General features: G+C 35.8%; 2 protein-coding genes across 5 annotated transcripts in view; both read right to left on the bottom strand.

The window, feature by feature from the left end:
* disp1 (dispatched homolog 1 (Drosophila)) overlaps window positions 1–7,067 on the bottom strand; it is a 30,093-nt gene extending 23,026 nt beyond the window's left edge. Inside the window, exons 1-2 of one of the 3 annotated variants that reach the window (XM_049756780.2) lie at window positions 6,961–7,067; window positions 5,444–5,510 (exon numbers count right to left, since the gene is read on the bottom strand). The gene's annotated coding sequence lies outside the window, so the exon portion shown is untranslated. Of the gene's footprint in view, window positions 1–1,430; window positions 1,587–5,443; window positions 5,522–6,960 lie in introns of those variants that run through there. The other 2 variants (XM_049756781.2, XM_049756782.2) reach the window with 2 other exon arrangements.
* A 677-nt stretch (window positions 7,068–7,744) lies between these two features.
* adgrf8 (adhesion G protein-coupled receptor F8) lies at window positions 7,745–25,460 on the bottom strand. 2 transcript variants are annotated; one of them, XM_068649262.1, is made up of 33 exons: window positions 25,332–25,414; window positions 24,422–24,473; window positions 23,697–23,800; window positions 22,892–22,937; window positions 22,761–22,796; window positions 18,754–21,081; window positions 18,525–18,677; window positions 18,068–18,238; window positions 17,950–17,994; window positions 17,716–17,868; window positions 16,821–16,991; window positions 16,703–16,747; window positions 16,469–16,621; window positions 15,629–15,799; window positions 15,511–15,555; window positions 15,277–15,429; window positions 14,645–14,815; window positions 14,515–14,556; window positions 14,159–14,332; window positions 14,009–14,086; window positions 13,469–13,575; window positions 13,345–13,403; window positions 13,145–13,281; window positions 12,863–13,078; window positions 11,948–12,151; window positions 11,718–11,873; window positions 11,457–11,635; window positions 10,718–10,882; window positions 9,253–10,653; window positions 9,125–9,166; window positions 8,248–8,313; window positions 8,102–8,168; window positions 7,745–8,034 (listed from the first exon to the last, which is right to left on the bottom strand). In XM_068649262.1, exons 2-33 carry the CDS (start codon window positions 24,447–24,449, stop codon window positions 7,964–7,966), a joined length of 7,137 nt encoding a protein of 2,378 aa, XP_068505363.1. In that variant the 5' UTR covers window positions 24,450–24,473; window positions 25,332–25,414; the 3' UTR covers window positions 7,745–7,963. The 2 variants fall into 2 exon arrangements, with proteins under 2 accessions (XP_068505363.1, XP_068505364.1); XM_068649263.1 differs by lacking the exon at window positions 24,422–24,473 and having other exon boundaries at window positions 25,332–25,460.
* Between the last annotated feature and the right edge of the window lie 1,172 nt (window positions 25,461–26,632).

Here is a 26,632-nt window from a genome sequence, read left to right as displayed (position 1 = left end):
AGGTTTCATAAAGCAAACACTGTGATTGTCATTTAGCCGGAGGCGATTTCAGACAGACCTAGTATAAACATCCCAAACCATTCATTAGGCAAATAAAGCTTAGCGGAGAACCTGAGGCGGTTCTACAGTCATTTACAGGTCCACCTGATCAAAGTAAAAAAAAAAAAAAAAGTGTTTTGTGTGATGATATGGGCTCACCATAGTTGTACAGTGTGATCAAGGGTTCCCATGCATGAGACAGTCAACACAGCTGTTTAACAGAAAGCTGCCGGGATCAGTCAGACTGAATCATGCTGCTTGAGTCAACAAGATTAAAGACATACAGATGGAAATAAAATCTGCTTTTGTTTGTCTACCACGCAAATTTTTCAACTTTAGAATCATCTATCAATAAGTAACTTTGTCTGGGACTTTTTTAATCCCAAAAAGATAGATAAGATGTATATCTTTGGTGAAGTCCTTCATAGCCTAGGTTTTGATTTAGGGCGTGTCCAGAAATGCGCTCCGAGCATGTATTGCTTCACTGTGTTCGATCGGAAACTCAGAGCGTTGTTCAAATGTGCCATTCGGTCAAAGTGTGCAGACAAAAAAATTCTCGTAGAACAATCTAGGCACTCTAATTGGGAACACTGTGTGCCAAAACAGTCCAGATGGAAGCAATTTAAGTAAACTATTGATTGGTTTAGAATGAGATTAATGGGAAGTAAGGACACTGTGCCTCTCTGAACAGATCAGAGTGAATCGGAGAAGTAGTTTTAAGTTCACGGAGAATAAATTTGAGTAGCAAAGTGCTGACATCCGGGAGAATCCTCTAAAATTCACTTTTTAAAAGACCCCCAAAAAATTTCAACCATTAAGACTCAGGTCATGGAGCGGAATCTATTCTCAAAATTTGTAAAATTTTAAGAAATAAAAAATTGGACTTCTGAGTTTCAAGGCTGTTCATGTGTTAACAAATCCAAACTCTATTTAGAAACAGAAAAAATAGTAATAGAAATAGAGAAACAAAAACAGTTTGTACCAGTCTCACGGAAAATAAGAACGTGAACAAGGACAATCCGAACATTCCTAACTTGCAATTTTGTATCATAGATTCAAATAATATACATAAATTAATCGACAAGTAATCAATTAGCAAATAACTATTAATTCATTAATCGATTGAGGTTGTCCGATTTTTCCGATTCCATATTTCCTGATTTTCGTCATCGTCCAATTTTTGCATTATTGTTATTTATTATAAAAATACACACAAAAATCCCTCACAAAAGCCTAAAAAACATGAAACCTTCAAAGGAAGCTTTCGAGAAAGTCGGACTACAATTCTTTAGCGCTACTTTGTTTCAGTGAAAGAAATGATCACCAACTCCAGTCAGTCGTTTAACAATACAAAGGTTGAGCTCAAAAGAAACTACTTGACAAATTCCTACCTTTCCACAATTCACTTCTGAAGACACAAACAATCTGTTGATTCAGTGGTGGGATTCTGTCCCGTAAGCCGTTATTTGCTTTAGCAGTAATGACACAAGGAGAGGAATTTGAGAAATGTCTGTGGAGAGCGGACTCATTTCCTTCAGACAGACAAGATGGCAATGACGACTCCTAAAGCTCCAATTACAGATCATTACACTGCAGTGGGTTGCAACCAACATTAAAACATTTTGGTCAATGTAAAAATAGAGGTTACGGATATATGGTAAAATAATAAAACAGTCAAATATTTACATCTACGTGCGACCCCAAAACTCAACCAGTTAATGAAAAAGGGAAATAAAATTGAAAATAAATCATAAAATAGTGAGATTTGCTCTCCAAATATGATCTAATTATTATTTTTTTATAGAAAAACAGTCAAATATTTCATCTATGCGCTATCCAAAATCCAAAAGTTAATGAAAAAGGGAAATAAAATTGAAAATAAATCATAAAATAGTGAGATTTGCTGTCCAAATATGATCTAATCATTATAATTTTTTTCTTTACAGAAAAACAGTCAAATATTTCCATCTATGTGCTACCCAAAATCCAAATGTTAATGAAAAAGGGAAATAAAATTGAAAATAAATCATAAAATAGTGAGATTTGCTGTCCAAATATGATCTAATTATTTTTTTTTACAGAAAAACAGTCAAATATTTCCATCTATGCGCTATCCAAAATCGAAAAGTTAATGAAAAAGGGAAATAAAATTGAAAATAAATCATAAAATAGTGAGATTTGCTGTCCAAATATGGTCTATCTAATTATTATTATTATTTTATTTTTTTACACAAATCAATATTAGTCTGTCCCATCTGTGATTTTTACGTAAGTGTAGCCAATTTAAAGCGTTAAATAGTGGATTGTCATTTTGCCCATTTATAATGAAAAATGTGCAGCAGAGCAAAACAAGACAAGTAAGACGGTGACCTTGTGGCTATTCTTGTGTGCTTGAGTTCAGTTACTATTTGTGTTCCCATGAGAGTGGAGACAAAGCACTTCCAGGTTACCCGCAGTCCTTCCTTCTCATTACCAAAGGTCATCCAGCTGTACACAATCATGACCTCTCCTGTCAAAGGTTACTTGAAGAAGGGAAGGACTCATGAGGGGTGGGGGTGTGTGATTTTTGCTCGACCTCTCACTTTCACTTACCCTAATCAGGAACGCGCATTGTTGCCTGTCAGATTTACAGTTCCTTACCCAAATCAACCTTAAAGTCTAAATGTTCTTAAGTGAGCTAGACCTTGGCTCATTTTTTAGCTAGTTTGGGGTTTTGGTATTTGTGTCTGGTCAAATATGATTTTTAAAAGTGAAGACAATTTACAATTTTAGTAATGACGCAAAGTGGATGCATAATTTGTCTTCGCGGGCCACATAAAATGATTTGGTGGGCCGTATCTGGGCCCCCGGGCCCTGCGTTTGACACCATTGCTCGAGCTCATTAGCTCCCACCTCCTGTTGCACTCACTCAAAGCAGACATCATCGGGTCTAAATTGAAAATAAAAACCCATACATTTTCTTGGATTGGTAAGAACATATTTAAGTATTTAAATTTTGTTTATCGTCCCAAAAATGCGATAAAAAACGCTAACAATGTATTAGTAGCTTCATTTATTCCTTCAGTTTGTATCATACAGAAGCATCGATCACATCCAAGGCCACTGTGGCGTTTTGACTTTCACGATTTTGAAAAACATTTAATATATTTAAAATATTTAATCAAATATTAATCTTAAAAAAATAAGTATTTAACTAAACCTAAAGAGTTGACGCAAAAAAAAAAAATGTCAATCCGTGTTGTCTCACCGCAGCTGTCACCATTTGTAAACTCGATACATGAACCGATACCACAAAGGAACAGGTGTTGCGTATTACTGCCCCCACCCTGCAGTCAATAGACTTGTCAAGAGTGCGCCATTATAAAATATGGCAATCTGACTTTTAAATTTCTCAAGGAAGGGAGGGAGCTTTCCTGAGGAAATGGAAGAGGCACAGTGGAAGAAAACAAATGAATGCGCTTCAGGTGGACCAACTCCTAAAACAGATCAGAATCATTGGAATGTCTTTGAAAATTGACCTTTTACATCTCCACTGTCTCTTCTGGCTATTGCTTTGTGTTGCTCATATATTAACCACAGATGGAAAATCTTGCATATTTGGCTTTGACATTTAGGTTTTATTGTTTTTGGCAGGGATAGATATCATTTCCAACAATAAATGTGCCTTTGAACTGAATAATGCCTACGTTACGCAACGTCTTTCTTTTTGAACACAGCGATGTTTAGTTACAATACAGAATAAGTTGAATATAAACAATGTTAACAGTAGTTACACTATTCTCTAACAGCCTGATTAACACGCTGTGCAGTATGCGCTAAGGATACACATTAGCCCCGCCCCTTCCCAAACCTTAACTTGCCTCACCTCATCAGTTGTGATTTATGTTTGTGCGAGAGAACAAAATTGTAAGTGAGCGGGTCGATTCACTAGATCTTTCCTTGCTTGTTAAGCTCTTCAGATAAATCCCCAAAGACATGGCGTGTTCCCCCCACAGAGCGCAGCCTCATTAGGATGTGTTGTACAAACACAGGAATGTTGACTGGCTGAGGGTGCAATGAGGGTCTTTCCTCCGAGGGACACATGTTTCTTGCTGCAGATTGACCCCGGACTTCTGTACCTTGTCAAACTGCATTTGGCTCAATGGCCACCAAACTCGGACATTCTGCACTAAGACAAAAAGTATTTGTTGAAAAAATGAAGCGAACTTGTATTTCCAACAGAAGATATGTTTAGTGTAAAAGCCTAACAGTGATCACGACTAAAAAAAAAAAAAAAAATCTTCACTAATGTTAAGAACTGGTGTAGTATGCATGGAAAACAGTTTATAATTTTTTTTAAACTGTGGACTATAACAGTAATCAAAACTGGTTTGCCGATTCGGTAATACATACAGGGAAAATCACAAAATCAGAAAAAAAAATTATCCTTCAATATAATTATACTGAGCTAAATGGTACTATTAACTCTTGGAAGGTAATCACAAACATATTTATCAAATGTAAAGCAATGCCGTATATTGTAAAATGAGATAATACCAAATACCATACCAAATTAAGTACGACAGATGTTTGATACCACTTTTTTTCAGACCGATACCGATAGCAAGCACCAAGACACTAGAACTAAACATTCCCTCAAAAAGTGACAAATAATCGCAAATAATCTAATCAAACTCTTAATATCAACTTCAGGTGCATTTAAAAACAAATGAGTGAATAAAAATAGCTTTTTTTTTTTCTTGTTGGTGATTGGCTGATGCAAAGATGGCACAGCACAAGTTATTTGAAAATGGATAGTTCTTCTGTATCACCAAAGATGTTAGTCAAGGCTATTTGGCAATACTAAAATGTTGAAATGTGAATTCTGGATCATTTGATCGCTGCTGAAAGTAAAAAGTTGATCTCAGAAATGTCTAACAGCACTGGTAGCATAAAGATCCATTTCAATATTTTCTTCTAAATTGCACCAGCTAGACAATTTGCTTCAAATAATTGCAGTACAGTGTAGTTTGAATTATACATCGGTTTAGCCTTAGCACCACAATGAGCAGGAAAAGGCAAAAGTACTGCTAATGGCACAATAAAATACAAAACAACCATTATTATTGATCATTTTCAGACAGGAAATGCTTATTATAGCTAGAAAAAAGTTATATTTACTCAAAATGTTTCCTTACCTTTTCAATTGCATCAAATAAAAAGCTTGCTTTCACTCAGCCAAGTTTTAAAAACAAATTTGAAAGTGACATACTAAACAAAACTACTATTGTGGCATAGCATATACAACACTGCCCCCAAGTGGCCGTCTTGTCAAATGTCAGCATGTGACCCAATGTATCCACCAAAAAACAATATATAATGCATCTTGGGCTGTTTAAGAGATTAATATTTTCAAAATACTTACTGTGAGCAGTCAGTTTTGTCAAAGTCTTATCTTGTTGACTGCAACACAATGGACACTCTGGTAGCTTCTAAAATATGCAAAATAAAGAAAAGAACAGATGAATTAAGGTTTTGTGATTTATCTTACATACTATTGAGGATTTGGTGACAAATGTTTTTCATCAAGTTAAGGTTTTATCTTGGAAAAAGTTTGCCTTCTCACTTTATTTTTATTACCATTACTTTCAAAATGACTCCTTCAACTTATTGTAATGACGTCATCAGTATCACTGTAATTACTTAATTGCAAGTTATTGATAAAGTGACTGTCATATTAAATTTAAGAAAATTTGAATGAAAACTAACAAGCAAGCCAACATTAACGCGGAGTTTTCAAAGCCCAAGATTATCCGTCCCGGTCACACTGAGCTTTGCATTTTCTAATAATGGTTCTTAACCATTATTAGAGGTTCAGAAGGTGATTGGTAATGTTCATATGATGTTGAGACGCTATAAAAAGAGGATTAGCGTGTTAATGCGTGTGAGAAAGACACTTTTAACAACATGTCACAGACTTGAGTGCTGTAGTTGGTAAATTAGGGCTGTCACTATTTTTAGTCGATTTTTCTATTGATTGTGCCATTAATTAATCGAATAATTGGATTAAAAATTATTTTCACCAATTACTGTTTATTACCAATTTCGTTTATTGGCCAATAATTTTTGTTTATCTGGTATAACAGTTAGCCAATATCACATAAGAAAGATTGATGGTGGTTGTTTTCCCACAGTAAAAGCAAGTGCTTACAAATGTCTTATTTTGATTAAACACAAAAGATAATTTCGTGTGGTTTCATGAATGAATATAGAAATCAGATAATTACTTTTGGAAACTTGAAATAAGGAGATTTGGACAATCATTAATTAAAAATGTCTCTAAATGATTACTCGATTTTTAAAATACAAGGCAATAAATTTGTTAAATGGTTTGTTGTCAATTAATCGATTGATTTTCCTTCTCGTCTTGTAACTTTCTCGTGCTGTCATTCACTAGAAAATCTCCACTCATAATTGCATGATTTAATAAATGCAAATTGCAATTAATAGCTAATTAAACAAGTTAAATCTGTTCTCAATACACACGTTTTTTCATTGCACATGAGAAATATGTCAATTTTAATTGCAGCACTCCTGGAAAGTCATTTTACTTGGCACTGAAGCTTTTGTTATGTTGCTATATTTTGCCAGGTTAAATAATGTTCTAGTAACCTGTTAAACAATGCAAATCCAACTCAATCAGCAATGCATGCTGATACTTCGTGCAAACTTGCACCACCGTGCGATCCACTTCATTCATAAGATTTTCCGAAATAGTCATAAAATGTTTTGCTCTTTATGCTAGCTTAATGTGCACCGTTAGCTTAGTGAAATGGACATCTGACCAAACAGCTGTCTGAACAATCATGTTTTTTTAAGAGCCAATTTACATATATAAAGTAAAATCACGATGATGTCATAAGAGTGAAGAGGAAATTCTACCTTGTCCTCCAGGAAAGTTGTTGCCGGATGGAGCCATTGATGAATTCCACTTTCCAGTCATCACACCACGCTGGGTGGGCTGGCAGCTGCGGAATTTTTAGTTGCACCATAGATGTCGCTATAGTCGCTGATTTATACGTTTACGTAGTCGCCATATTGGGTAAGTCAAAGTGCTTGACAATCTTCTAGCAATCTAGCTGGTAGTGAAATTAATTTTCCTGTGATAAATGGTAATTAAATTATGATTGAACCATTCGATATGCATCAATATCTGGCCAAATTTTTATAATACTGTAGTATTTTGTTAGCGTTTAAACTTCTTAACTTTTTTTATTCTAACATTTTCAAAAGGTTGGTGTCATTGTCCCAATATTTTTTAATTCAAATTCGACAATCAAAACAAAAAGTTCAAATAAAGAAGGCATAGCACAGATAAAGTGATTATTATTTAATAAAACTCATAAAATACCAGCTGGTGAAAATAATCTGTATAAATATCAATTTACATTGTTTGAATCACAGAAGAATATATGTATTGTATAATTCAAATTATAACATATTTGAAATAAGAACTCACCTTTGACATTCCTGAAGGTTATTTGTTAACTTTAAAATTTGGCAAATTTTCCAAAACATGCAACTCTACGTGCAAGCATTCAGCGTCCATGCAGTAAATTCAAAAATTGTCCTTCAAGATACATCAGCATTCTGTTTTGTGATTTCACATAAATATCACCTTATGACTAAGGACAGACGGACGAAGGTCGAAGGATGGGCTGGCGACTCATCATTTCAGTTCATTTTTATTATAACACAATTTTGATTTCTGCACTCAAACTTCGGTTAAATTTCAAGCTATAAACAAATTGTACATTAAGCAAGTTAGAGCGGCACTACACAAAAACGAAATCTGTTCAGAGAATAAATTGCACTAAATCATACTGAGAGATAGATTTTTTAAATCTGAAGTTAACACCATTTTATGAGTCATTATTCATCTGATTCAGATATTGGAATATGACTCTGTGCCACTAGAGCTGCTTGTGTTTACAGCCTCTGATACACGGTATACATCTGCAGGACAAACAACAAAGTGTTGATTAGTAAATTAAATAAAAAAAATAAAAATTCAATAACTTACATCTTTTCCCACGAAGTTTTTGGAACCAATTTGGAGCACTTGACGTCGACACACCAGCACTTGTACTCTAATAGAGGCAACAAAGGAAAGAAATTACAAATCATTACGTACTTTTGAAATCCGTTAATGATTGTCAAATCACTTACTGCAGTTTGATTGGAGCCAGAGCCTGAGCTTAGTGCTGGAAGCTTTTTGGAGAGAAGAGCTCGGATCTATAATTATAATCAAATTCAAAATCAATAACTTAGCACACTGACTGTCAGTTACTTAACCAACTCAGTAACATTAATTTGTAGCATTACTTTTAATTAGTAATGGGAGAATGAAGCTTCAAATATGCTTCACAAACCACTTGTATTTTTTAAATCCTCTAGATGGCACTGTTGGTTCAAAGGGGTTTACCAAATGGCAAATCACTGTGATTTAAGACCAATGTTGAACACAAAGTGCAATCTCGAGGAGTCAACCGGTTTATGAAGCAAATTTGAAGCTTCATTTTTTTCCTTCCTTACTTCACCATTAACATTGTCCTAATCAATCTTTGAATCTACTAGAATACCAAAAAGCTCTTAAAATGGTGATATTGCAATACTTCATCTACACTTACCATATTTTCCGCACTATAAGGCATACCTAAAAACTTCCAAATTTTCTCAGTGCGCCTTATAATCCGGTGCGCCTTATATATGGACCAATATGGATTTGTGGATGAGGACTAACTCATTAAAGTAAGCTTTACGTGTTTATTTTGTGTGTTGTGTGATATTAACATTTGAGCGACGTTGCGTTATTGATATATTGTTATTGTTTTCACTATTTCGAGTGTTACCATATTGTGATTGCATTAACGTTTGAGCAACATTGAGTTATTTATTCTATGCCCCTTATAATCCGGTGTGCCTTATATATGAACAAAGTTTTAAAATGGGCCATTCATTGAAGGTGCGCCTTATAATCCGGTGCGCCTTATAGTGCAGAAAATACGGTAATACAAGTTAACCTTTTTGATGTGACTGAAATTACCTTTGAATCCAGCAGTGTTCCAAACACTAAAATAAAGAAACCCTAAAAAAATAGGAATTAAAAACAAGATTAACGTGACATCACAAAAATATACTTAAGACAATAAGGAATGAAAATGGCAAAAATACCTGTAGAGAATTGAAGAAGGCAAACGCAATGTGGATTCCCTCATTTGTGGACGATATCATGGTTCCCACTCCTAGACCCCACGTTAATCCAAATAAAGGCGTTAAAATGATCACACATCTGGCAATGACGACTAGCGAGTGCTTTTCATCAGGCCGAGTAACCTGTACCGTGCCCCTTCTCAGCATTTTAAACGTAATCACGATTACAATCACAAAGTTTATAAAAACTATCGTCAAGGCCGGTATCACTAAAGCCAGCAGGGCTTTGGTTTTTGTCCAGTTCAGCCAACATGCATCGTTTTCTCGGATATATCCATTTCCAGGGGCTGTGGCAGCAACAGTAACAACAGCAATTATGAGAGGGCACACATAGCCAAAAAGAAAAGCAATGGCCATCATGGCTGATTTGGACATATGAGAGAAGACCAAAATGGTTCGATAGAAAAGAAGGAGACCAGACGCGAGCATCCAAAAGAAGAGAGCCAGATAAAAAAAGTGCAGAAAAAATGTTGCTGTCGTACATGGTCCCAGTGGAACTTCGTGGTCCACATCTGGGTTTTCAAGGGGATTCTTGGCATAAAAAGCGGCAATTATGAAACAAATATCTGCAATCAGCAAAGACAGCGCCGTGTTTATGATACACACATGCCGCATGAATGCAGTGCTGCTTTTCGTCAAGGCTTTCCAAACGTAGGCTTCGATGATGAGACATATGATGAGACTTGCGATGGATATGCCAACTCCGACGTACGTGATAACATCCAAAGCGATTCGTATTGATTCAGGGATATCCGTTGCCATTAGAATTGAGAAAGAGGTGAGATGGTTGCAGTTGCAGGTCACCGTGTTGTTGATATCAGAAACTAACGTGCAACCCTGGTCGTCCCATGCTCCTAAATAGTCAACAAGGGTGAAGTTCCAAAAAACGCACTGTGGATTCTGTGTCAGCGAGTCGTTCTGCTTTTTGAAACTCACAGTAATATTCTGGATATTTGTGTTTACTCTGACAAGTGCCACAGCAGCATTAATGGCGGTATCAAAAATAGCAGATGTGTTGGTGGTGTCTGCGAACGTGTTGTTAAAACTGGAATTCCGAGGTGGCAGGACATTATCGAGGGTGGAGAAAACAATCGTGGTGATGGTGAGATTGTTTCTGTCATTGCCTGGAATGTCAATAACAACGCTATTATTGAATTCCGCCGTAAAGGAGTCATTGAACGTCGACGTGTTGAGCAGAATTAATTCAGTTTGGATAGTAAACTCCCCAATTAATTCATCAGCTAGAATCTCCATTGAATTTAGCAATTGCGAGCTGTCGTTGCGAGTGATATTTTCTCGCAGGAACTCCCAAGTTTCTCTTGCGTCATCACCAATGAGGATATCCACTGTTTCCAGCACATCCTGTAAAATATATTTTGTGGTGAGGTTCATTGTGTGATTACATTTCATTGGATGGTCGTCATACCTGCATGACAGTTTGATTCACTTCATTAGAAACATTGGCAATGGCGCTTAGGATGCCAACAACAGCTGATATAGTTGCAGATGAATTCACAATCTGTTGTCTTTCGACCTGGACAATTTGACTAAGATTTGCAGCAAGTTGCGGTACTTCCACTTCCTCCAAATCCTAGAAATGCAAGATTATAAATATTTTGAAGTACATTTCCTAAAAGTAAACCCTCACAGCTGAGTCATCAAATTTAGGATTTGCGAATTACTGGGCTAAAATTTGTACACATTGCCCGCCACATCATTTTACGTGTCACAGGAAGACAAATTTTGCATTGATGTGTCATTACTAAAATTACAAACTTTAAAAAAATATTAAAATATTGCTTGCAAATTTTTATTACCATTCGTTTTTATCATTTAGAGCACAGACGTCAAATTCAAGGTACTCAAGATACGGCCCGCCACATCATTTTATGCGGCCCGCAAAGACAAATTGTGCATCAACTTGTGTCAATACTAAAATTACAAATTGTCTTTATTTAATTACCATTCATATTTTAAAATATTTGAACAGGTTTTACTAGTCTGATTTCAAAACTAGTTAATCATCATTTGTTTTGTAGCCTATACTGTATATAGATTGATGCCCCCTGGAGGTTTACTGAGAAATTGGATTCCTGCTCAGACTGTTAACCCCTTGCCCCACACAATGATAAGAAAAGTGGAATATATTAAATGTGATCATCTACCTCAGAAGCGACGAGCAAGTCCTTGATTTCAGACACAATGCAAGTGTCTTCGAAAATAATCCATTCTCCTGTATCCCTGCATGTTGCAGATCTGCTCCCCTCTTGACCAGAATCACATGCTATGGTTGATACGTCACCAGTTCGTCCAGTCCCATACAACTCATCGTCACATACAACAACTTGAGGGAGAAAAAAATATGTACAGGTATATGACAAAAACATAGTGATAAAGAAAAGGCTTGATTGAAAGGTCGATCTTACCTTCCTTAAAAATGACCATTGTTGTTGACTGTTCAAAGCCGACTGGATTGTTTACTCGACAAGTAAAGCGCAATTGGGATGGCAAATTTTCGCAGCCTCTCAGAACATATCTGTGTGAAATGCAGTAGCTTTCCACTTCATCTAAATCTGTCAAACCTGTGAAAATATTCAAATATTGCTTAGAAAAACAGCAGTGGATTATTATGGTAAACTTTTCATTGCTGGCTTACCCGATTCTAAAACACTGCCGCCCAGAAACCATCTGACAATAAAGTTGGACTGCACACAACACTTAAGTAGTTGTGTTCTCCCCTCTGTACACTTAACATTGAGTTTGCTTGGTACACGCACATTTGGAGCTTGTCTGATATTTATTGCACGTCCGTCTTGCACAAAAGTCAGAGCGCTGCCAATTCTATTGCATTCATAACGACCTGTTAAAAAACATAAACATGTAGAATAACAATCAGCCTTTATTTTACTTACCGTATTTTCCGGCCTATAAGGCGCACCTAAAAACCTCAAATTTTCTCAAAAGCCGACAGTGCTCCTTATAGTCCGGTGCGCCTTATATATGGATCAAATGCAGCCCGCGTCTAAATTTAAACTGGCCTGAACCATTGTGTCATAAAATCAATCATAAGTGGTCCGCTGACGACTATGAATCATGAATCAAAAAGAATATGGATCATTTTGTGATTATAAAGTAATTTGTTGCATCTGAAGTTGACATGAAAAAGATGAAATGGCGAATGATTTGATTTGGATTAGAAATCTGACATGATGCAACCTGGCCTGTCACAAACACCAATATCACCCTTTTTATTCATACAACAATAACAACAATAAAACAAACTTAATACATCTAATATAAAATTCATTCAACTTTAGTTAAATTGTTAATTTGTTATTATTTTAAACTTTAACTTTAATTTTTAAAGTTTACTAATCTATCTGACTGTTTTATTTATTATAGTAGTATAATAGTATATTGTGATTGCATTAATGGTGCGCCTTATAGTCCAGTGCGCCTTCTATATGGACAAGTTTTAAAATGGGTCATTCATTGAAGGTGCACCTTGTAGTCCGGTGCGCCTTTTAGTCCGGAAAATACGGTAATTCATCAAAAAATGTTGTTGTCTTACCAGCATCGGCAAGAATCACATTCCTAACTTTGAGCACAGACGCTGTAGCAGATGAAGAAATTTCAATTCGTCCACTCTCTTTGAGTTCTTGTCCATTTAATTTCCATTTCGTTCCAATGATGTTTCCTAAATCAATGCCCGCAGGAGTGGGGCCACATGTCAATTCTATTGACCTTCCAGTATATGTCATGCGTGGAGTAATGAATTGAGTTGGACCTTAGGAAAACATACATGAAGCAGTTACAAGTTGGACAAAATTACAACAACAATGGTTCAACTTACTCCTGTATAATGCAACAAGGCCAAGGACTTTCGCGATTGGTTGCATTGCGTCAGGGAGGCCTTGATTTACCACAGAAAGATCTTCTGGGTCAACTTGTGATGCTTGAACTATAAAATCTGCAACCACGCTTCCTGGCCTGTACAAACAAACGTCAGCAACTATTGAGAACTTAAGTTTTGACTCTTTGTGCCACGTTTACCTGAAACCTGTCACAATAGCATCCACAAATCCTGTTAGTCCTCCATATTGGTCAAGTAGCTGTGAATGAATGTCAAAATTAAGATTGGACAACTACAAATACATGTTTGTAAAAAAGGACCTACCACGGCCCTGATCTGTGACGCTAGGTCCTTATGAGCAGAACTGTTTTTATCGCTCAGATCTGAAGTGTAAACTCTGTCAAACCGGATGGAGTAATCTAACTGGAGTACTGTTGAGAGAGAAGTTAGATAAAACATAAAAAATGTAGATGAGTGAACTTACAGATTAGTGTAAGATATGTCACAGATACATGCTAAAAATAAAAACCAAGCTATGTTTTTTTTGTTTTGTTTCAACTATCTCCCCTCTGCTCCGCATACTTGAATCAATTATCGCCTTCTCATACAAATGTGAAATCAACATACACACATAGCCTATTATTTTATATGTAGCACTGGCTTCAATATTTTTCTTACTAAGGATGTCAAGTACTCACCAGGGTGCATTAATTTAATACACAACTAGAAACAACGCCATTGTAAATATTTTATGTCCTCCATGTACAATATATAATAATAATAATAATAATAAAATAATAATATTAATAATAATAAATTCAGGACTAGGGTTAAATAATAATAATAATAATAATAATAATATACCTGTTCCAGGAGTGGTTTGGGGTGAATCTGGAGGAGTTGTACTGGTGGTAGAAGTGGTGGTGGTGGAGGGTTGATTCTCTATGACATTCATTTCAATGTGATTAATAACAATTATCAACATGATATACTTTACGTGTAATCGGTTCTTACTTGGTATTGTTGGTGGTGGTGGTGGTGGTGGTGGTTGAGTTGTAGTATTTTTTGCAGTTGTAGTATTTGTTACAGTCTTTGTTCTTCGAGTTGTAGTATTTGTTACACTTGACGGTGATTGTGTTGTAGCATTTGTTACAGGAGTTGTTGGTGAGGAAGTTGCTACAGTTGTGTCTGTAAAAAGATTAATATTATTGTAATAATTTAAACCCCAAAAAATTGATAACTTTTACTAATTAGCAAGGTTATGTATTCAAAATAATTAAGTATAATAAACACTAATAAACAAAAACATACTATTGTCTTGATGGAGGATTTTTTTATGTAAAAAAATATTTGAAAGCCTTCACACTTACACAATGTTGTAGGAAAGGGTGTTGTGCTGGGACAAAAAGTGTCTTCAAAGGAAAAAAAAAGAACATAGTAAATATAACCCTCAAAACCAAAATGATATTGACATCTATTAAAGTGTTCCATATTGCTTACTGTGCTCATCAACAGATTGGCAATATTGTCCGTCAAGTGGAATGGCCTCGATGCATCCACATGTATTATTTGTGATGCTGTCACATGATCCATGCAGGAGACACTGGTCACATGGCCAGCGATACTGATCCTCACATCTGCACTGGAAATCGCCATTGCTTGGACTGCAAACTAAAAATAACAACACTAAAGCTAAAGATCACCTTCATATTTTCTGTTCCAATTATATATTTACAAATTTGTATGATCTTCATGGGGCCGGACCAAATATTGTTGACTCTGCATAATTTGTTCGTTAAACTGGCCCCAAGCATTGTGTCATGAAATCAATCATAAATGGCCCGCTGAAGACTATGAATCATGAATCAAAAAGACTATGGATCATTATTTTGTGATTATGAAGTAATTTGTTGCGTTTGAAGTTGAAATAAAAAAGATAAAATGGAGAATGATTTGATTTGGATTAAAAATCTGACACGATGCATTAATGGTGCGCCTTATAGTTTTCAAATGGGCCATTCATTGAAGGTGCGCCTCATAGTCCAGTGCGACTTATAGTCTGGAAAATACGGTAATTTATTTCATACCACCTTTTAACCCCCCTCTGACTTCTCCAAAACGTTTATATTTACCTGTTGTCATGTTGATATCTGAGATTTTTAAGTAGCTGTTGACGTCTATGGGATAACTGGTGTTTTTCAGAATGTTTCGGAGAGAGGTTATCACGCTCATATCAGTGACGTTAAGCTCAACAGAGATGAGGTATTCATAATCAAATGGAGGAGCTGTAGGGAGAGCACAATCAACAATCTTTGTCATTAATTGTTAAACTGTCGTCTTAGCAAATATTGTCGAGTTACTCTTACAAGTTGTTATGGGAGATGGTGTTGTTGGAGGACAAGCTGGAAAATCTGTAAGGAACAAGAGAAGTATTCAGATCAAATGTCAACCATTTGTGTTTGTGGATAGTTCAAAACATCTTACTGTATTGATCGATAGATTGGCAATATTGTCCAAAAGGAGGAATGGCATTAATACATCCACATGTGTCATTTGTGATGTGGTCACATGATCCATGCAGGAGACACTGGTCACATGACCAGCGATACTGATCCTCACATCCGCACTGGAAATCGCCATTGCTTGGACTGCAAACTAAAAATAACAACACTAAAGCTAAAGATCACCTTCATATTTTCTGTTCCAATTATATATTTACAAATTGGTATGATCTTCATGGGGCCAGACCAAATATTGTTGACTCTGCATAATTTGCAAGGGCACTTTCAACAACCAATCAGACTGTTATGAAACTTTGTCTAATATTGTCACTTTAATTATATTGAGTGATTTTGTCGCTTTAAATACTGCAATTAGTCTTACCATCATGTAACAAAAAAGCTATCGTATTTTCCAGACTATAAAGCGCATCTAAAAACCTATGGAACAAATTCCTAAATTTAAACTGGCCCCAAGCATTGTGTCATGAAATCAATCATAAATGGCCCGCTGAAGACTATGAATCATAAATCAAAAAGACTATGGATCATTAATCAGTAATTTGTTCCGTTTGAAGTTGAAATAAAAAAGATCAAATGGAGAATGATTTAATTTGGATTAAAAATCTGACATGATGCATTCATGGCGCGTCTTATAGTCCGGTGCGCCTTATATAAGGACAAAGTTTTCAAATGGGCCATTCATTGAAGGTGCGCCTTATAGTCCGGTGTGCCTTATAGTCCGGAAAATACGGTAATTTATTTCATACTACCTTTAACCCCCCTCTGACTTCTCCAAAACGTTTATATTTATATATTTATATACCTGTTGTCATGTTGATATCTGAGATTTTTAAGTAGCTGTTGACGTCTATGGGGTAACTGGTGTTTTTCAGAATGTTTCGGAGAGAGGTTATCACGCTCATATCAGTGACGTTAAGCTCAACAGAGATGAGATATTCATAATCAAATGGAGGAGCTGTAGGGAGAGCACAATCAACAATCTTTGTCATTAATTGTTAAACTGTCGTCTTAGCAAATATTGTCGAGTTACTCTTACAAGTTGTTATGGGAGATGGTGTTGTTGGAGGACAAGCTGGAAAATCTGTAAGGAACAAGAGAAGTATTCAGATCAAATGTCAACCATTTGTGTTTGTGGATAGTTCAAAACATCTTACTGTATTGATCGATAGATTGGCAATATTGTCCAAAAGGAGCAATGGCATTAATACATCCACATGTGTCATTTGTGATGCTGTCACATGATCCATGCAGGAGACACTGGTCACATGGCCAGCGATACTGATCCTCACATCTGCACTGCAAATCGCCATTGCTTGGACTGCAAACTAAAAATAACAACAGTAAAGCTAAAGATCACCTTCATATTTTCTGTTCCAATTATATATTTACAAATTTGTATGATCTTCATGGGGCCAGACCAAATATTGTTGACTCTGCATAATTTGCAAGGGCACTTTCAACAACCAATCAGACTGTTATGAAACTTTGTCTAATATTGTCACTTTAATTATATTGAGTAATTTTGTCACTTTAAATACTGCAATTAGTCTTACAGTCATGTAACAAAAAAAGCTACCGTATTTTCCGGACTATAAGGTGCACCTAAAAACCTAAAATTTTGTCAAAAGCCGACAGTGCGCCTTATAGTCCGGTGCGCCTTATATATATGGACCCAATTCCTAAATTTAAACTGGCCCCAAGCATTGTGTCATAAAATCAATCATAAGTGGCCCGCTGAAGACTATGAATCATGAATCAAAAAGACTATGGATCATTAATCAGTAATTTGTTGCGTTTGAAGTTGAAATAAAAAAGATCAAATGGAGAATGATTTGATTTGGATTAAAAATCTGATATGATGCATTAATGGTGCGCTTTATAGTCCGGTGCGCCTTATATAAGGACAAAGTTTTCAAATGGGCCATTCATTGAAGGTGCGCCTTATAGTCCGGTGTGCCTTATAGTCCGGAAAATACGGTAATTTATTTCATACTACCTTTAACCCCCCTCTGACTTCTCCAAAACGTTTATATTTATATATTTATATACCTGTTGTCATGTTGATATCTGAGATTTTTAAGTAGCTGTTGACGTCTATGGGGTAACTGGTGTTTTTCAGAATGTTTCGGAGAGAGGTTATCACGCTCATATCAGTGATGTTAAGCTCAACAGAGATGAGATATTCATATTCAAATGGAGGAGCTGTAGGGAGAGCACAATCAACAATCTTTGTCATTAATTGTTAAACTGTCGTCTTAGCAAATATTGTCGAGTTACTCTTACAAGTTGTTATGGGAGATGGTGTTGTTGGAGGACAAGCTGGAAAATCTGTAAGGAACAAGAGAAGTATTCAGATCAAATGTCAACCATTTGTGTTTGTGGATAGTTCAAAACATCTTACTGTATTGATCGATAGATTGGCAATATTGTCCAAAAGGAGGAATGGCATTAATACATCCACATGTGTCATTTGTGATGTGGTCACATGATCCATGCAGGAGACACTGGTCACATGACCAACGATACTGATCCTCACATCCGCACTGGAAATCGCCGTTGCTTGGATTGCAAACTAAAAATAAGAACACAAATGCTAAGGATCACCGTCATATTCTATGTTCCAATCATATATATATAAATTTCGACGATCTTCATGGGGCCGGACCCAATATCATTGACCTTGCATAATTTGCTCGGGCACCTATGACATGTTGCTTAATATTGTCACTTTAATTATATTGAGTGGTATTGTCACTTTAATTACTGTGATACTGTGAATTACTGTAAAAAAAAATGAGCTAATTTATTTTATACCAGTAATAACCCGGCTCTTATCTCCCCGAAAAGTTTAGATTTACCTGTGGTTATGTTGATATCGGAGATTCTTAAGATGCTGTTGATGTCTATTGGATAACTGGTGTTTTTCAGAATGTTTCGGAGAAAGGTTATCGTGCTCAATTCTGTGACGTTAAGCTCAACAGAGATGAGGTATTCATAATCAAATGGAGGAGCTGTAGGGAGAACACAACAATCTTTGTCATCAGTTGTTAATTGTCATCCTAGCAAATATTGTCGAGTTACACTTACAAGTTGTTTTCGTAGTATTTGTTACAGTTGTTGGTGCTTGGGTTGTTGCAGCATTTGTTACAGTTGTCGATGATTGAGTTGTCATAGTAGTTGTTACAGTTGTTTTTGGAGTTGTAGTATTTGTTGTCGGTGATTGCATTGTCATAGTACTTGTTACAGTTGTTGGTGCTTGGGTTGTTGTAGCATTTGTTAGAGTTGTCAGTGATAGAGTTGTCGTAGTATTTGTTACAGTTGTTGGTGCTTGGGTTGTTGTAGCAATTGCTACAGTTGTCAGTGATCCAGTTGTTGTATATTTTGTTCCAGTAACTGGTTCATGAGTTGGAGTATTTGTTAAAGTTGTCAGTGATTGCGTTGTCATAATATTTGTTACAGTTGTTGGTGCTTGGGTTGTTGTAGCATTTGTTACAGTCGTCGGTGATTGTGTTGTAGTATTTGTTACAGTTGTTGGTGATTGCGTTGTCATAGTATTATTTAGAAGTGTTGGTTCTTGGGTTGCTGTAGTATGTGTTACAGTTGTCGTTTCTGGAGTTGGAGTATTTGTTACAGTTGTCGGTGATTGCGTTGTCATAGTATTTGCGGCAGTTGTTGGTGCTTGGGTTGTTGTACCATTTGTTACAGTCGTCGGTGATTGTGTTGTAGTATTTGTTACAGTTGTTGGTGATTGCGTTGTCATAGTATTATTTAGAGGTGTTGGTTCTTGGGTTGCTATAGTATGTGTTACAGTTGTCGTTTCTGGAGTTGGAGTATTTGTTACAGTTGTCGGTGATTGCGTTGTCATAGTATTTGCGGCAGTTGTTGGTGCTTGGGTTGTTGTACCATTTGTTACAGTCGTCGGTGATTGTGTTGTAGTATTTGTTACAGTTGTTGGTGATTGCGTTGTCATAGTATTATTTAGAAGTGTTAGTTCTTGGGTTGCTGTAGTATGTGTTACAGTTGTCGTTTCTGGAGTTGGAGTATTTGTTACAGTTGTTGGTGATTGCGTTGTCATAGTATTTTTTGTAGGTGTTGGTTCTTGGGCTGCTGTAGTATGTGTTACAGATGTCGTTCCTGGAGTTGGAGTATTTATTACATTTGTTGGTGGTTGCGTTGTCATAGTATTTTTTGTAGGTGTTAGTTCTTGGGCTGCTGTAGTATGTGTTACAGATGTCGTTTCTGGAGTTAGAGTATTTATTACATTTGTTGGTGGTTGCGTTGTCATAGTATTTTTTGTAGGTGTTGGTTCTTGGGCTGCTGTAGTATGTGTTACAGATGTCGTTTCTGGAGTTGGAGTATTTATTACATTTGTTGGTGGTTGCGTTGTCATAGTATTTTTTGTAGGTGTTGTTTCTTGGACTGCTGTAGTATGTGTTACAGATGTCGTTTCTGGAGTTGGAGTATTTATTACAGCTGTTGGTGGTTGCGTCGTCATAGTATTTTTTGTAGGTGTTGGTTCTTGGGCTTCTGTAGTATGTGTTACAGATGTCGTTTCTGGAGTTGGAGTATTTATTACATTTGTTGGTGGTTGCGTTGTCATAGTATTTTTTGTAGGTGTTGGTTCTTGGGCTGCTGTAGTATGTGTTACAGATGTCGTTTCTGGAGTTGGAGTATTTATTACATTTGTTGGTGGTTGCGTCGTCATAGTATCTTTTGTAGGTGTTGGTTCTTGGGCTGCTGTAGTATGTGTTACAGATGTCGTTTCTGGAGTTGGAGTATTTATTACATTTGTTGGTGGTTGCGTTGTCATAGTATTTTTTGTAGGTGTTGGTTCTCGGGCTGCTGTAGTATGTGTTACAGATGTTGTTTCTGGAGTTGGAGTATTTATTACATTTGTTGGTGGTTGCGTCGTCATAGTATTTTTTGTAGGTGTTGGTTCTCGGGCTGCTGTAGTATGTGTTACAGATGTTGTTTCTGGAGTTGGAGTATTTATTACATTTGTTGGTGGTTGCGTTGTCATAGTATTTTTTGTAGGTGTTGTTTCTTGGACTGCTGTAGTATGTGTTACAGATGTCGTTTCTGGAGTTGGAGGATTTATTACATTTGTTGGTGGTTGCGTCGTCATAGTATTTTTTGTAGGTGTTGGTTCTTGAGCTGCTGTAGTATGTGTTACAGATGTCGTTTCTGGAGTTGGAGGATTTATTACATTTGTTGGTGGTTGCGTTGTCATAGTATTTTTTGTAGGTGTTGGTTCTTGGGCTGCTGCAGTATGTGTTACAGATGTCGTTTCTGGAGTTGGAGTATTTATTACAGCTGTTGGTGATTGCATTATCATAACATGGTTTGTTGTTTGTTGGGTTGTTTTAGCAACTATTGTTACAGGAGTTTTTGTTGTGAATGTTGTTTCAGTTGTACCTGTAAAAAGATTAAGATTATTGTAATAATGTACACACATTTTTTTTATGAGGTTTTCTAATTAGCAAGGTTAAATAATCAAAATAATTAAGTAAAATATAAAGAAAAAAATTAAAAATATCTTAAATGGGAAAAGCACAATAGAACATATTTAACAACACGAGCTCTTATAAGCTGTGATGGAAATAAAGGTCGCTTTAGGATGTTGATAGTGACAAAGTGTGTCAAATGTTAGAAGTTTTATACATTGCTATAAAAGAGTGATTTGATGAATTTCTATGACATAATCAAGCCAGACTGGGGTTTCACCTGTTTTTGGCTAAAAGTAGTGCTCTTCAGGTGGTATACCATTGATACACATCCAGGTATCATTAACTAACTCATCACAGGCTTCAAATGTCTTACAGGTGTCACTTGCTCAAAAAAAGTTCTCCTCGTAAAGAAAAAGAGGAATTAGAAAAAAAAAGTCGTGAGAATAGAGAACAGTGTGGAGTAATTTATGACAAAAGGGTGTTTGCACATAGCACAGCTGAGATAGGCAAATAGGCAGGCTGTGTGCAACCATGATGGAGCGCCTCGGAAAAAGTGAGCCACGGGGAGAGCGCATAAAAAAATTATCTACTACAGTCAACATTTTTGAAATGACATAAAGCATTTAAAAGAACTTCAAATCAATGTGTTTAACATGACAACAATTTTCAGATAGTTGTTTTGACTCTCTTCATCCCAGATGGAGTTTTATTTTATCACCATCCAATGGAAAAAAAATTAAAGCACTTCAGACAAATCCTCAAATATGTACCGTGTTTTTCGGACTATAAGTCGCTGTTTTTTTCATAGTTTGTGTGTGTGTGTGTGTGTGTAGGGGGGGGGGGGTGATTTATACTGAGGAGCGACTTATATGTGATTTTTTCATAAATAAAAAAAAAAAAAGTGAAACTGCGATCAACGAACCGCGATGTAGCAAGGGGTTACTGTAGTTTGAACTACAACTGACGTCAGCGGCGTGGCACGGCGGTTGTTTATGTAAAGGACAAAAGATTCGATCACGGGATGACGAAGATGACAAAGGGCCCCACGTACCACCGGCTCAGTGGCCTAGTAGTAGAGTGTCCGCCCTGAGACTGGAAGGTTATGGGTTCAAACCACAACCGGGTCATACCAAAGACTATAAAAATGGGACCCATTGCCTCCCTGCTTGGCACTCAGCATTAAGGGTTGGAATTGGGGGGTTAGATCACCAAATTGATTGACGGATTTAATGATTTGGAGTGACAGAAGGTTTGAAAAATGCGACTTATACTCCAGAGGGACTTTTAGTCCGAAAAATACCGTACTGAAATAACATTCATAGTTACTAGTGACAACAGCCGCCTTGCACGATAGATATAACCAGACAAACTTGAAATAAGACAAGAACGTGACTTGTATAACAGATATAATCTGTTTATCTGACATTATCTCAGGCATTCTTTAAAAAAAAGGGAACAGCGGAGTCATTATTTTCTTTGGTTCTTTTTCACAAGAGCCTGTTAGTGAAGAATTATTTTATTTTTTTTACCCATGGCCAGCAGATGAACTGAATGACCCTGCTATGGGTACAATATAGCCTGGCCTAGTTTGTTTCACAAAAAAAAAAAAAAAAACATTCCAAGACATGATTCAATTTATGTGCTTACCTTCAAAGAACGCATCATGCGTAACGCTGCCGAGCTCTATAGAGGAAAAGACAAATGCTCTATAAATATGCGTCCAATCATTTGAACCGTAGCATGCTATTTCTCCAAAATATTTAGAAATAATGTCTCACCTCTTTTCTCCCTAATAGGGTGTTGTTCTTCAGAGTGTACCTGATGCTTAAAAGTAAAAAACAATATTTTTAATTGTATTTCATCCATGTTTGACATTTTCACATCACCTATAAAACATCATGACCAAAATTAAAATACAGTAGTGTTACTTGAAAACAATAGTGTCGTTTATTCCTAAAAAGTGTCTTAATAATATTGTAAGCCACAGTCACATTATGCAGTTTTTTACATTCACAGGAAAATAGGTACCGTATTTTCCGGACTATAAGGTGCACCGGATTATAAGGCGCACCTTCAATGAATGGCCCATTTTAAAACGTTGTCCTTATATAAGGCGCACCATTAATGCATCATGTCAGATATTTAATCCAAATCAAATCATTCCACATTTTATCTTTTTTATTTCAACTTCAGACGCAACAAATTACTTTATAATCACAAAATAATGATTCATAGTCTTTTTGATTCATGATTCATAGTCTTCAGCGGGCCGCTTATGATTGATTTCATGACACAATGCTTCGGGCCAGTTTAAATTTTGAAATTTGGTCCATATTTAAGGCGCACCGGACTATAAGGCGCATTGTCGGCTTTTGAGAAAATTTTAGGTTTTTAGAGGCGCCTTATCGTCTGGAAAATACGGTACCCAAAATGTTTAATTCAAGAGCGTCGTCGTCGTGACAACAGAAAGCGCAGCTTCCTGGTTAATGGTTACATCTATGCAAATATGGGGTAGCTATAATCCAAGGCGAACATAAAGAAAACCAAATGCAGAATGTAAATGCCTTAACATGGACAACCTACCAATGACACCACGCTTGACAATTTGATGATGTGTCCTGTTTTCAAAATGCAGAACATTGCCAAGAGGAGAACAACCACCAAGCCATTCTTATGTATTGCCATTCCTATGAGAGAGAATCGCAAAAAAAATTAATAAAATCAAAACACTAAAAATGGAAACACGTAAAAATTAAAGTATCATGTAATTAATATAATCTAGTCTCTATTTTCATATTGGGTCTCTGGAATTCCTGTAAACTTGAACAACCAAATATATCAAACACCAATTTAATAATTTAGTTGAGTTTCCTTGATAATTTATGTTATCAAAAATTGTTGCGTCAAAATTTTTAGGTCACCCAACATTTTTTTCATTGTGCAGTAAACTCCCCAAAATAAGACTAGCATGTTAGCAACTAAGGAGCTTTTTCTTTTCTTGTTTTAAACCGCTAAATGATTAATTAACCTCAAGCTTTTTTTTTCCTTAATCTCTTTCCTCATTGCTTGTGCACAACGGACCAGAACGAATTTTTTTCGTCCAGTATAAGAATGTACGAATGAGTGACAGTTTTATGGTGTACAACCTGTTTGTAGATTAGAATCCAATTTTTACTTCTTTTCTCTTCTTCAATGATTTTGGAATAAAACACGGACTGGTTTTAAATGGATACAGTAACTTATCATTAGTGTAATAGAATTGGCATGTTTGCAAGTGAACAAAGAAAAATACATTTAATAGGACTCACTGATTACTACTTGGGCAGAGCTGTCCATTGGGGGAAATTCTTCCTGTGAATGCTGAGACTCAAGTGCAAATAAAAAAAAAAGTGTCGTCAAAGTATTTAAATAGCGGCGCAGTTTGGCTTTTATGAGAGATATACACCTGATATAAATTAGTCTGATGTTGCCGATTTATTGTTTTTTTGAATTTAAATAACTTGGATAGTTTAGACTTTGGATAAGTCATTGCATATTATTAAACATGACAAACAACATCGGCTTGAATTGAAATCACAATGTGATCAAACCAAATCATTACATTAAAAAAAAATAATAAAAAATATTTCAAAGTCTATTACGCTTATCCTGGTCAAAATTTCAAGGAGGGAACGCAGTATACAACATATAATGGTCTCTGATGCATCACAGGGCAGAAATAGAGATACGCAACAACTCACACTTACAGTGAGTACTTACGAATCTTTCTAAATAAATTTAAGAGAAGCATTGTTCACCTATAAATGAATCAGGCTTCTTTTATAAATTTGTTCAATTTGTTTTATTTCGCTTAGTCTACAAATAACGTATTATTATTATTATTTATCTGTTTTTTAAGATGCATGAGCCGTGTTGTTGATGTTTTAAACAGCCCCCAAACAAATTCTACAAAAATGTAATTTGAACACTTATTTTAATTCCAAATACTAAAAATGACATCATGTAACTAATTACATAAATAAATAATCTAACACATTACCCAAATTTGATATACATGATGGGGAACTACAAGGTTATGGTCTCAATAATTTCCCCTGTGTTATAAAATTGGTCATCCGTATAATCCACTCAATCAGTTACTTAAAAAAAAAAAAGACAAAACAAATAAGTAGAAAGAAAAAAAATGACATTAGAGGTATAAGTAATCCATTTTCTTACCTTGATTCACATTTCATTCCTCATGTGCTGATGTTGGTGCTTTTGTCTATATGGTCAGCACATTTCATACTAAAAGCTGACAGCTTGTAAAACCCAACCAGTATAGTGAGCTATGGGAAACGTGCTGCTTCAAATACTTCCTGAAATTTTTTATCACACCCACATTTGCACACACACGCACACACACACGTGAACGTGACAGCAGTTTTCACTTTTGCTTCCTTGTGTGTATTTTTTATTGCATGTGTGTGGTGATTTACTTTCTCTGGAAAAAGAATAACAGAAATGTTTGTACAATTATCAGGTTGCGTCGATAATTATGACAAAGAAAGGATGTAATCAAATATAAATAATTATACTCAGGTATAATTACATCTTTGGAATGAATAGCCTGCAGCAAAATAATTGACGCACAAAGAAAACAAGGCATCACACATACTTTATACTATACTATACTTTACTCTTATTTATTCATTTCTCTTATTTATTCATTGTATGTGCCTTCTTATTTTTACTTTTTGTATTGTTTACTTGAATGTTTTGTTTGTCTGTGGACCAATTGGGTGTAATATGTCTTGTCATCGTGGGATAGTAGGAAACGCAATTTCGATCTCTTTCTATGTCTTGACATGTAAAGAAATTGACAATAAAGCAGATTTTGACTTTGACTTTCATGCACACTTTACAATTTCTTTCCATTGTGAATGAAAGACCTCCCAGAGAGCAACTTAGTTATTTTTGGAGCAATGACTTGCAAAGCAACAGTCTTCTCAGGGTCATGAAATAAATATCATATGTGCAAAAAAACTAGTGCAGGCATTAAAAAACATTTCTAATTGAATAACTGTGGAACTTCATGTCAGATTTATTTGGTGCTCTATATCACAACAGACTGCATATTTATAATTGCATGTTTTTTTTCAACATTAAATAATAGGTGTAACTGCACAACTGATATTAATTTTTGGGAGGCCGATGCCGATTTTTGGCAATATCTGATGAAACCGATAAATATCTATGCATTGGCAATATTGTAACATGATAATTTCAATTAATAATATGCACGAGAAGCACAAATAGCTTGTCTCCAATTGTTTGGATCATAATTTTAACATAATTAATTAATTACAGAACTGTAAATTAATTAAATACAGTAATGTGATCATTTAGTTTCTGTTTAGCGCCATCTGCAAATGCAATCAAGTTGTCAGTGTTGTTCTATAGATTTTTCCGCTATTCTTCCTGGTGCTGCCTTGCTTTTTCTTTTTTTTTGGACATATTTTCTTCTTTTATTTTTAAAA

Source organism: Syngnathus scovelli, chromosome 20 (genome assembly GCF_024217435.2).
Source record: "Syngnathus scovelli strain Florida chromosome 20, RoL_Ssco_1.2, whole genome shotgun sequence".
NCBI lineage: Eukaryota > Metazoa > Chordata > Actinopteri > Syngnathiformes > Syngnathidae > Syngnathus > Syngnathus scovelli.
Note: the sequence above shows the minus strand (reverse complement) of the source record. Positions and strands in the feature narration are given on the sequence as shown.